The sequence below is a fragment of the Drosophila virilis genome, chromosome 3, assembly GCF_030788295.1.
Source record: "Drosophila virilis strain 15010-1051.87 chromosome 3, Dvir_AGI_RSII-ME, whole genome shotgun sequence".
Lineage (NCBI taxonomy): Eukaryota > Metazoa > Arthropoda > Insecta > Diptera > Drosophilidae > Drosophila > Drosophila virilis.
In genome coordinates, this window is record NC_091545.1 from 10824167 (window position 1) to 10837221 (window position 13055).

At 44.5% G+C, this 13055-nt stretch overlaps 1 protein-coding gene and 1 long non-coding RNA gene across 2 annotated transcripts in view; both read right to left on the reverse strand.

Annotated features, from left to right (window-relative positions):
- LOC138911144 (uncharacterized) overlaps window positions 1-13055 on the reverse strand; it is a 93753-nt gene that overhangs the window by 20102 nt on the left and 60596 nt on the right. The window lies entirely within an intron of this gene.
- On the reverse strand, window positions 3629-8172 carry emc (Basic helix-loop-helix domain-containing extra-macrochaetae). Its single transcript, XM_002047055.4, has 2 exons — window positions 7164-8172; window positions 3629-5017 (listed from the first exon to the last, which is right to left on the reverse strand). The coding sequence occupies exons 1-2, from the start codon at window positions 7746-7748 to the stop codon at window positions 4982-4984; spliced, it is 621 nt and encodes a 206-aa protein (XP_002047091.4). The 5' UTR covers window positions 7749-8172; the 3' UTR covers window positions 3629-4981.

Sequence of the window (13055 nt, forward strand, 5' to 3'; positions counted from 1 at the left end):
GTCTATCTATCTATGTATCTATCTGTCTATCTATCTATCTATCTATAGAGATAGAAATAGTTATGTCTATCTATCTCTATCTATCTATCTATCTATCTATCAATCCATCTATATACCACCTATCTATCTATATACTGACTATCTATCTATCTATCTATCAATTTATCTATCCATCTATAATTCGATTTTGTTCGATAAACATTCTATCGATTATTCATAATTTGTATTTACAATACTGTTAATGTGTACAAGTAACAACCCAATCTCTGGACTTTTCTAGACTTTAAACTTAGTTAAAGGCATTCGCAACGACTTCTTTTGTTGATGTGATTTTGTGCTGTGGAATACTTCGGCATTGAGGGGGGCGAATTTTGTTAAAAATTAGTTCGAAAAACTAGTTCGAACAGCCCAACATGCTTGCCCCAATAAAATCAGAATAGGTTTTATTTTTAAATTTTCATTTTCATTTTCATTTGGAATCTGAAGTGTTGGCAGGCGGTAGCCGTTGCGATCTTAATCAGCGGAACAGCAACAGCAACAGCAACAACTATGGCCACATGTGGCATGCCACGGCATAGACTGCATGAGCTTCCGCAGCAGCGGCTTGCCTTTCGATCAAATGTCAGTCGCCGTTGCAAATGCAATTGTTGCCGCCGCACCTCGCAATTGTTGTCGTTGTCATTGTTGTTGCACGCCAAGCTGGAAGCTGAAAGCTGCAACACTGAGGGCTGCCGCTGTTGCTGCTGGGGCGCTGTCATTAGGCAAACATGCGGCTGGGCCGGCTGCAGCGATTGCAGTTGCTGTTGCAGTTGCAGCCGTTTGGCTCCACAAAAGAAGGTGACGCAGCTGAAATCAATGCGCTGACCAATTGCCACACATGGCATATGGCCGGGTGGCGGCCTTTTTAACTTTCAGCATGCGGCATGCTGCAGCTGAGAGTGACAGCTGTGCTGGGCTGTGCGGGTCAAGCTTCCGCCAGCTGATGCAGCGCCCTGCTTCCGATGCACATGTGTGTGCATGTGTGTGTGTGTGTGTGTGTGTATGTGTGTGTGTGTGCAACATGTGCACTTGCACCTGACCAAAAGCCGCCCCACAAGAGGCGCACATTGCCACATGTCATGCGGTTTCACCTGGTGCAAGCACAGCTAACCCCCCCAATCCGCCACACTGCCTCCCCTCCCCCCTCTGCGCACCCCTTTAGCTATGCTTCGGTTTCGATTTCCTAATTCGCAGTCAGACAACAGCCAAGAAAGTCAAAACTGAAAACCCAACTCGATGCGGCTGCTTCAATTACACAAAGTCATGCAGAGTGCCAGCTGGAAAAACCCCCCCTGTCTGCCTCCTACACCCCTGCACAGTGCAACGCCGCAACTGAAACCCACGAAAGTTGCCGAGCCGTGTCCGCGTCGCTGTTGTTTTTGTTGTTGTTGTTGTTGCTGTTGTTGTTGTTGGCGTTGGTGTCTGACTTTGTTTTAGTTTTTTGCTGCTGCTTAGCAAAACAGGTGCGTTTGCGTTTGCAGGTGTTTCCCAAAAGCCACCACCACCAGCAGCAGCCGCAGCCGCAGCCGCAGCCGCGACTTCCAACTTGGACTCGGCTTACTTCAGCCCCTGCCCACCCCCTTCCAGTTTGTCTTGTCGGTGTGTGTGTGTGTGTGTGTTCGTGTTGATGTTGGTGTCTCGCGCTGTTTAGTAGTTACGCTTTACCGCTAGCTGCACAAATTGCCGCCTTGCTATTCACCACCGCCGCCCGCTCCCTTGGCCCAACCAACTGGCGCCAGTCGCTCATGCGCTTTGTGTTTCGTGTGAAAATCACAATTAAATGCAATTTTTATGCGCACCTACAAAACCGTCGCTTCCAGCCGCAGCGTCGACGCTTCGTAGGACGCATTCGGCTCGTGCAGCTTTCCATTTAAAAGCTGAGCTTCGGCTCTGACTTTGACTTCGTGCTCTGTGGTTAAAGTCGCTCGTTTCGTCGCTTGGCGCTCGGCGCTCGGCACTCGGCACTCGGCTCTGCGCTCAGCTGTCAGCTGCGCTGTTCGAAATGTCAGCTTGACAATTATTATGTCAAACAATTTTTTCGGTTTGCGCCGGCTGCGCAGTCGCAGCTGTTGACTGTTACACGAGTTTTTATGGTAATTCAAGTTTCACTGATTTCACGTTCCAGTCGCACCCAAAAAAAAAAAAAATAACAGACAACTATAAACAACAACAGTAAATGGGTGAAAATCGAGCTAGGCGCGCTAATTGCCAGAGAGACGGAGCCAAAGCCGAAGTCGTAATCGTTGCCCAAGCCAAAGACAGCGTCCATTGGCGCTGCAATTGGAAGCTGTTGGCGAGCTTCGCGGAGCTGTTGCAGAATGCACAAAACAATTAGCGCATTCCAGAGAGAACGCACCGCAAAGTGGGCAAATGCAATGCATGTGAAACAAAAGCTTATGCCCTGTAGTTGGCCAATGGGGTGTGTTAACTGTATAGTAATATGTACAGGGTAAGCTTAGTGGTTAGTAATATAATCTCTCATATATACCCTGTACTTGGCTAGTCAAAGGGGTATACTCACTGCAATTTAGTACTTAAAAAGATTTGTTAATTGTAACAGTTACAGTAGCTATACCCTGTATTAGTTGACGAAATAGGTCCCAAATGTATACCCTGTGCTTACATGATCAGCTGGGTATATTGCCTGCATACTAATTATTCAAAACTATGTGAAAATAATGATAATCGTAAAATATATGTTCAAATAATTGTATACTCTGTAAATACAAAACCCATTTCTATCGTGCATCAGAATTGAAATTAGTGTGTTTACCAAAGAGATACCCTGTACTTAAATAACAAAATCGATTTGCGTTTAAAAAAGTACTGGGTAACTGTTAGTCGTGCAACGGCAGTTCGAATCGCTTGATTTGGATTGCGGGCAGCCAAACTGACATTTGAATGGGGCGACTGGCACCGAACGGCCCCACTCTCAGCCTCAGTCGCAGCCTCAGCAGCGGCCTCAGTCGCCTCAGCCCCCCACCCAAGGCAATTGGTCAATTGCTTTGTAAGCTGCAATCATTAACGCTAATAGGCGACGGCGACGTCAGCAGCGACGCAGCTGCAACAGCAGCTGCAGCTGCGTGTAAAAACCCAAAATCCGTTTTGCCCCCGACAACTGTCACCGAAAACATTTCTCGAAAGAATTTTTCGCACACGTGCAACTACTAGGCCAGCGGCTACCTGAGTCTGAGATCTGGAAAGCCCTTAATGGGCAGCAGAGGTAGCGGCAGCGACGGAGGCAGCGACAGAAGCAGAGGCGAGACAGCAGCAGCAGCAGCAATAACAGCGAAGAGCAGACAATGACAATGCGTGAGAAAACTCGTTCGAGCTGCACGGGCGGGCATTATCTTTGCCCTAGCGGTTGTTGTTGTTGTTGTTGTTGTTGTTGCTGCTGCTGCTTGCTGTAATTCGTTGCACTTGTTTACATGGGAAATGGTTTTCCACATTGTTAGCCAGTTTTCCTTATAATTTTCTTTGCAGCTACCGCACGACCGTTGAGTCAGGTAGTCTCCGATATGACTTAGGGGATTTCCAGAAACCAAGCCACAATAAATGTAACCCAAAACGAAATCAAACAAAAATCATATTTGAATAGTATTTTATGTAATTTATTTTGTAATAGCTATAATTTAATTTGTTGTTGTTTGTTTTTTTTTTTTGCATTCTTTTCATCATTATGTTACATCATGAATTGTGAAACAGGGTATACCCGATATTGAAACAAATGATAATTGCAATTTTGTTTTTCTCTCTGCATTTTTCGTATCGTAAAATATAAAACGCATAATTATGCTAAATAAAAACACTTTGTACAAAGTATGCTACAGATCACAGAACATATATATATATATATATTTATATTCATATATATTATTATTATTAATATTATGCTTTATATTATATTCAAAAGAGGAAAACTTGATTGGGGATAAAATCTACTTAAATGATAAGAAAATTGTTCCTTGAGGTTTTTTTCATATGCGTGTGTGTGTGTGTGTGTGCGTGTGTGTGTGTGTGAGTGTGCGTGTGTGTATAAATAAATGAATTGTTGCTGCTGGACTCTGGCTAAACGATAATAGGAAAAAATTTCTAGCGACTTTTAGTTTGTTGTATTAAAATTAATAGGAAATACATGTAATTGCAAAATGAGAATGAAAATTTGTTAGAATTTTGCGTTTGTTTGTTTTTTTTTTTTTTTAGTTTGTTTTCTTTATTTTTGCTTTATTCTGTTTTGTTTCATTTTTATTGCTGCTCTCTGTTTTGCTTTGCATCTCTTATCAACATTTTCGTAAAATTATTAACATGCTTTTCTTTTTTTTTTTTTTCATTTAAACCAAAAACTAAACATATAGAAAACAAAAATTCAGTTTTTCATTTCATTTTATCAATGCGATTAAAAGGAAAAATTAAATTGTTTAAAGCTTTGCCAAGTTGTTTTTCATCATCTTCTACTTCTTCTTCATCATATTCTTCTTCTTAAACAGCTGCTAATAGTTAAATGTTAAACGTTAAATGTTAATAATAATGTATTAGTGCTTACATTGTTGTTGTTTTCTTTCTGTTTTAATGCTACTTAGGTTTGTTTTCTCTCTTAATTAAGAACTAAACTCTTTCAATGTATTGGTGTGAAATGCTGTTACAGCCACACATACACACACACACACACACAGTGTGCGTGTGCGAGTGCGTGTGCGTGCGCGTGCGCGTGTGTGGGCGTGTCTATGTATTGTATAACTTGCATGATGCTTAGATATTTTAATTAACTGTTATTGTTGTTGTGGAGAGATCTTCACACGAGTTGAGTTGAGTGGAGTTGAGTTGAGTTGAGTTTTGAGTTTTGAGTGGAGTTGACTGTACTACACTGCTACTACCATTAGTTAATATGTTTTGTATAGTTTTAAATGTTTAGTTTTAGTTGTAGCGGCTGCTGCCAGCTGCTTTACGATTGCCTGCTGTCCTTTTCGCCGCTGATTTGCTGCAATGAGAGAAAGCGAGAGAGAGAGAGAGCAAGAAATTAGTCAAAATCGTTTTAAGTCTTAACAATATAAGTGTAGAGTATTAGTGTAGAGTATAAGTGTATAAGTGTATGCCTGACTTGCACAACAAATCACGAATTATCAATTAATTTGCTGTTGTTTTCGTATTTCTTTTGCTTTTTGCAACTCTTCTTCTTTTGGCTTGTCGTCTCATTTGTTTACGTAGCGCTCGAGCTTTGTGTGCATTTTGTTGCTGCCTTCAATTTGTTTCTCTTCTTTTCTTTTCATTTTCATTGCCTGCCTGCGCCAACGCTGGCAGCGACGTATTAGGAGAAGGGCCAAGGCAGAGGCGCCAACTGAGCGCCAGCGCAAAACTAAGAAAATCAAATGAGCTCGTGTAGTTGTTGTTGCTGCGTCTCTTACTGTCGCTGCCTGTTATGTTGAGTGACCGCAGAGCTTTGTCGGGGCGGGGCGGGGCGGGGCAGCGGCTGGGGTGCGCACATTGTAGAAAGCGACCGACTGGCGACTGGCGCACAGCTGCGCGGCGCGAAAAGTACAAAAAAAGAACAGCAAAAGCAGCAACAACAACAACAACAACTACGTAACGAGAACATTTTGAACACGTGCATTTCTTCTTACGACTTATACATACACACACACATATGCATGTACATATTTGTATGTACGTATGTATGTGTGTGTGCGTGTGTGAATGTTTCTTTTTTTTTTTGCGGCTGTGTCTTAACGAAGGAATTTGTTGTTTTGCGGCCAACGGTGACACATCATAACACACACACACACACACACACACACTCTCACGCGCGCGCGCAGGGGAGCGGGCGATCTGAGGCGTGGGCGGCATGCCTCAATCTCGGTGCAGATGTTTTGCGTTTTGCAAGAGCAACACAGCCGCTCATTGGGCCCGAATGACCGACTAATTGTGGGGTGGAGTGTTTCTGCTGCTCTTCTCACTTCGCGAACAAGAGGATGCAAATGCATAATTAATCAACGGCACAAAAACAAATACAGTTAATTGCGGCCCACCAGAGAAGCTGTCGAGCGGAGCGAGTGAGGAAGAGATGGCAAGGGAGGGGGAGGAGGAGGAGGAGGGGAAGACTTGAAAACTTTTGTTGAAATTGTTTGAGCACGAACTGTGAAGAGCAGTAAATACATAATATTTATTATAACCTGTTCCGGCCAAGTATTTTACAATTTTTAGCCAACATCATTTATAATCAACGAAAACAACGCAAGACGCTGCAGCGGGGGCGGGCGGGCAAATGGGGGGGGAAAAGCCAAAAACTGCGCTAATGAAGTAAGCAACAAGGCAACAACAACAAAAGAGAAATAACTGAAACGGAGGCTGACTGATGATTCTCCAATTTCAAATGTCGAAGTCAAGCTTAAAGCTGCGTTAGCAACTGTGCGTGTGTGAGTGTCTGTCTGCCTGTCTGTGTGTGTATGTGTTTGTGTGTGTGTTTGTGTGTGAGTGTAGTCACATACAAGCACACATGAAATAAATTTAAGTATCTGCAGGTGTTCATTTAAAACATCACAGACAGCAACAAAATGGAAGAAGAGAGGAAGCAAAAAAAAAACAAAATTAACAGCTACGTATTGCCGCAGCCAACAACAAAAGAAAGAAAGAAACAGCGACAGCCGCAGCGAAAAATATGTGAAATGTCTATAAAAACAAAATGAAATTGTGCGAGCAGCAGGCAGATTTATTGTTGTTGTTGTTGCGGCGAAAAGAAAGCGAGGCGAGAAAATGTAAATCTTGCACACATGCGAATTTAAATGATATTTTAAAGTGCGAAATGCAAATGCCGTCAAACGGACAGACGAACGTCCTTACGCTGCTTAGCGGTAAATGAGGTCACAACAACAACTGTCGCAGCAGCAGCGACAACAATGCAAAAAGTCGCCGCTTGCTTAATTCGCCGCTTGCTTCATTCTCTTCGCTTGCATTTTTTTCGGGTTTTTTTTTTTTGGCGACGTCAAAGTCGCTGCCTCAGTCGACGTTTCATTTGCAATGCAAATGCAAAATATAAAAAAAAAAAAACAAAAAACAAAAATCAAAAATTGAAGTGCGAAGCTTTCAAGGTGTTTGGCTGCGGGGGTGGGGGTTGCAGGCGCTTGACTTACCGTCGCTAAACTGTTGGGCAGCTGCTGCTGCTGCACTGGCGCCGCTGCTGCTGCTGCTGACGCTGGCGTTGCTGCTGCTGCATTTGCTGGCAGAATTGTGTTGGGGCTCTGACGATCGGCGAGCGGGAGGCGTGCGGCAGCGGGACTAGAGATTTTTGCTAGCTGCTCCTGCTCGGCGGCCAGGCGCATGGCCAGCACATCGCCGCCAGCTGCAGCCGTATCCAATTCCATCTGCTCCTCGTCCTCCTCCTCCTCGTCCTCCTCCTCTTCGGAGCCGCCCGCAGCGGCGGCAGCCGCAACGCCGCTCAATGCGGCAGCTGCATCGAAATTGTTAATCTCGGGATGGGTTTCCAGCTCCGTTTGCAGATCGCAGATGTAGTCGATGACATGCTGTATGATCTCCAGCTTGGAGAGTTTACGGTTTTTGGGCATGAACGGCACCAGATCCTTCAGCTTGGAGAGATACATTTTCATTTCGGCATTTTCGCCGTCGCCGCGATGCGGCGGATGGCGGGCGATGCGGCCGTTCGGATTCATTGCCGGCATTGAGGCACCTGTTTGGCAAACGGCCGTCAAGGATTTCATTTTCGAAATGATCGCTTTTCGCTCCTTGAGTAGAATTTTGGCGGCTTTTTACACGGTCGAACCGGTTACTTGCGAGGAAGTTTTCTTTTCTTTTTAATTTACAATAAAAACTTAAACTTTGTTGTTTTCGATTTTTGGTTTTGGTCAGCTGCGAGTTTTTTGAGTTTAGTTGAATTTTCTTTCGTTTCAGTTGTTGTTCACTTTACACGCACTTTTTGCTCTGTTGCTGCTTTTGCATTTGACTTTGATCAACAAAACAAAACACTTTAATCCAGCGTGTTTTTTTTATTTTTATTTTCTATTGCATTTGTTGCTGTCGAGTGTTGCTCAGCTTTGACTTTTGCCTAATTTTTGCTTGAGTTAGTCTCTTTTTATGCGCGAACCAGCAACAACCGTCAACGACCACGATAAATTTGTATTTGAATGGGAGAGCGCGCCGAGCGTGCCTTTTATACGCGCAGCTCGCGAGCCGAACGGCTGCGGCAGCAAATGAAAAGATACGGATACTTCGTGTCTGGCAGATACGAGTGCAAGCGCTCTCTCTCGCTCTCTCTCTCTCGCTCTCCGCTCTCACTCTCCGCTTGAGCCAACCAACCACCAACAGTGCCAAAGCAAAACTCGTTTCGCGCAGCAAAGAGGGGAAATTGACTAAGTCAAGCATCGAAATTTACTACATTTTAAATATATATTTTAAATATTTATTTATTTGCTTATTTAGACAAAAAATTAATGAAATTAAAAAATGTTTGAATGCCTTTGAGGCAGCCCTGCGAGCGCCCCTCTCGGAGAGTAAAACACGAACGGCAAAACGGCGCAGCCGAACACTAACAAAATGGCTCCGCCTATCGCAGAGCGGGCGAGTGAGAGAGCATACGCGAGTTGCGTTGGAAAAATAGTGTAGACTCAAAGGGGCAATGTTTTGTAGAGCCTGGCCAGCAGGATCTCAACGGTTGGAGAGTAGCGTTGTGTGTCGAGTTGAAATCAATGCAATTTGTGGCTTGCGTGTTGATGGGGTAAATCAGTGTAGAGCTGAGAATTGTGCAGCAGCAGGAGCTGGACACCATGTAGAGTAGTATGTGTGTGGATTGTGTCTACAAAGTAGAAGGGGACAAACAATAATCTACTTTGTGGATGTTAAGAAATTCCGCTGCATATTGTGCAGGCAAATATTTAAAGGTCTACAAAAATACTATATCCAAATACGGCAAATATTGCCTCTATTACAATTACAAATTTGTGCTCATATTTAAATTACACACATATTTTACATTTAAACCAGGTGTAAAGATAAGTCTTCACAGAGTCTTCCCAACTCTCAACTCTTCTGTTGAGTGGAGACCGCACTTGGCCCACTTCCCCAGTTTCCACAAAATCACGGCTTTAGAGTTTAGCCACCAACTCTCAGCTGTGTAGAGTCCACTTGGCGTCCACTCAGAAACCACAACTCTCAGCTTTGGAGATTGTGCTCATAACAATATTTGTAGAATTTCCCCAGCCTTCGCAACTATGCTGTGATTGGTCGGCTGCAACGCACACGCTCTCTTCTGTCTTGCCGCAGTCTTCCACAACGGCGCGCTCTCTTTCCTTCTCTCTCTGGCAATTTGTGATTTTGTGAATGAAATAGATTCAAAGTATGAGATGTTATTTTCTTTCTTTCTTTCTTCGTGGCTTATCTTAATTTGGGCTTATGATATCTGCCAGACGACCAACTGTGTGTGTGTGTGTGTGTGTGTGTGACTTCTCTCCCACTGCATTGGAACAACTTGTAGGGTTTCTGCTGGGCATGAAATCACGATCATATTACATGAGACCACGAACCACAACGACGACGACGACGACGACGACGGCGACGCCAGTCGAGTGTTTGATTTGGATTTGGATTCCAGACTCCCGCCCATTGAGAATTGATGAGGGAAATGTTCATTGAAAGTGAGGCCTGTTTGTGAAAAATGACACGTCTGGAAATTGTCTGTGTTCCACTGGAACGCTTCAAGTGCTAATTGAGGCGCAGGGGATTCATTCACAATAACAATTCAGTGGGTTAGACCGAGAGGGATTCGCTACTCTACACAACAAACATTCATTGACTCAAATTAGCGCCAATCATTTGCATTCCCATGCAGCTGGCAGAGGAATGGGAGGGGGGGTGGTTGCGGGGGTGGTCGGAAAAGGAAACTGTAATCTTCGCTGTGGAATTTCGCGCGAATTTCCAAGTAAAGCAGCGAAGGTGTTGCATGAAATACACAAGAAACCGTGTCGAAAAACTAAACTGCAAATAATTAAAAACAAAACCAACAAAAAAAAAAAGAGGGAAAAAAACTGCTAGCAAAAAAAAACATAACCAAGCCAAGAAACAGTTCAAATTTCCAGCAAAAATACCGATCATAATTTTATGACTCCGACGAGATGTTTTTTTTTTTTTGCCAGGCAGGACTGCTTTACGGCTCTCGAGTGTTTCGCATGAATGACAAATGAGCAGCGACGACGACGACGACGCAGATGCAACAGGTTAAGAGCAGACGACGAGTGCAGTGGAGCAGTTGCTGCAGACGGGGGAGGGGGGGAGGGGAGCGGGGGATGAGGTGGCAAAGAACTTGCGATGCAAAGCGTTGCGATCACATGTCAATCAGCGGGCAGAGAATGATGCCTCCAGCTCGGACCTAGAGGCTGGACTAGTCGCAGATGGTTGACGCTAGAGTGGGCAAGGGGAAGGGCGGGGGACTGGGGGTATGGTGGGGCGCTGCTAGATGGCGTTGCAGATATGCATGCCGCATGCCGCATGCCGCGTGCATGGCATGTCGAAATCCAATACGCGTCACTCAACCACTGTCCGGAGTCTAGGCCATTAAAAGGCAAAAACCTGAAGGGTGACAGCCCCCGCTGCCCCGCTCCGTGCACCGACAAACATGTTGACATGTTGCATACGCGAATCTCATTAATGAATTCGGCGCGACAATTTCTGCGCTAGTCGCGTTTCGTTTCGTTTCGTTTCGTTTTGTTTCATTCTTTGTCTTATTTTTAGCTTCAATTTTTGCATGCATGCATGTGTATGCCTGTGTGTGTGTGTGTGTGTGTGTGTGTGGTGATGCGCCTCTCTCCTTACTCACAGGCATTCGCCGTATCATCAGCGACTTTTCGCCATAGCCTTGTCGCTCGCATCCGGCCTCCGGTTGTTATGGTAACTGAATACTAATTCCAGCGCTTCAATGAGCGGCACTCGTTGAGCTTTTGTTTATTTTGTCTCTGTCGCGGCTATTGCTCTATTGTTGTTGTTGTTGTTGTTGTTGTTGCGAAAAAACAATCAGCAGCAATGCGTGGGAACGGCAACTCGAAACTGAAAATGCCTTTTTGTTTTGTTTACGCAAATGCGTAAGTATAAGACTGAGATGTGAAGTTTGCGTGTGTGTGTGTGTGTGTGTGCGTGTTTACGATCTGTCAAAGCTTCACTTGTGCATTGGTATGCGTGAGAGCACGCTGCTGCGTAAGTTGCCCATTGACAAAACAAACTTTGCAATTGGAAACAGATCTTCAGTTGATGACAAACTGTTGTTTATTTTTTTTTGTTTTTCTTGCCGCTTCGTTAATTAAGTTGCCATTGTAGCTTAAATGAAAACCGACTCAGTCACAGAATTGTGTAATTATTAAGAGAAGAACTCCGACCAGTGTGACCAGCTGCGGCTTGGAACAAACTTAAAGCTAAATGCATTGCAAAGATTAGCTGAAAAGAGCTGAAGCTAGGCAGTTAAAAGGCTGGCCAGTGCTTGAGCATAGCCAAATCTAGCTAGAAACAGCTGAATGGGCAACTGGCCTACATAATATTTATGTGTATTTGTAACTGAATTCGTCTTTAACCTATAAATCGTTAATTGAAACAAATCTAAACAAGAGACGCCCAAAATAAACATTGATATTAATGAGTTAGCCGCTAAATAGCTGATAATTTACCTAAATGTAAATGCACATTAGTCAAGCCTTGGCAGGGCCAACACCAAAATCCACAGATCCTCGCAGCCACAAGGACATGCACACAATGCATAACAACAACAACAACAACAACAACAATGAAAAACAAATGCAGCCGCACACGAAACAAATTCGAATGGAAGCCAAATAAAAGTCGACACATTGAAACGGAGCTACTCCACATTTAGAAAAACAAAAAAACACAAGTCGCAGCGACGCAGCGTGACAGGAGCAGAGGCAGGGGGTAGGGGAGCAGTGGCAGGGATCTGCAGCGAGCTGTACGAGAAATGTCAATGGCATTGCAGAAGGCAGAAGGCAAATGAACTGCTGTCAAAATAACCCCTGCCTAGTTTAAAGAGGGACGGCGACAAAAGGCGCACAAAGGACGCGTCGCGCATTATTTGTAAAGCTGCCAAAGGATATCGATGAAAATGTGCAGCCGGCGAGAGCGAGAGCGAGAGAGAGAGCGAGGTGTGTGTGTGTGTGCGAGTGTGTGGCAACCAGGTGAACAGATCAGATGCGATTAGGGATTATTATGCTATTACGCAGGATACGATTAACAATGGCAGCGGCAAAACAAGGATAACAACTGCGCCGCACGCCGCGACATATGCTACAACATTTTTTTATTCGACACCAAGTCGGGGCATGGCCAGCGGTGGGAAAGGGGGTGGGTAGGGGGGGGGGGTTGGATGGTTAAATATATTTGGGCAAATGTGCGCAGCCGCCTCGATTCTCACTATTTTTGCTACCCTAATTGAGTGGGAAAACGCAGCGCGACCGGCGCAAGAGGGTCCTGTCGAGCGTCCTGCGCGCTTTGCATCTGCACAATTTTGTGTGTGTGTGTGTGTGTGTGTGTGTGTGTGTTTTTCTGTTTCATTTGGCCGGCTGCCGTTATTTGTATTGCATTTTTACCGTTGCCGCGTTGCTGCGTTTCGAGTGGAGGCCAATGACAAGCGAACGGGCACTGAACTGCGGCCAGCGGCCACCGGGCTTTTAATACCCTGTTAACCTATAAGTAACATGGGGTGGTTTGGCATGCGTGTCTGTATGACACAGAGCAAGGAAGTGGCAATAGAATGCCGAAGAACTGATTAGAAGAGTTGTTTTGACTTTCAAAAGAATTGCGATTGATCTACAAATACTCGAAAACTTAAAACTTGGATAAACCAATTTTTTTATGGAACTGTATGGAACTGTTACAGCGCATTCTTACTATATACAACCTTTTACAGGGTACTTTCTGTCCATCATTTCGATTTGCAGCATTACACACACGAAATTCCACCTGGCTTTAAGCGACTAGATTAGTCCAGTTTCACAATATACAAATTTATAGCAGGG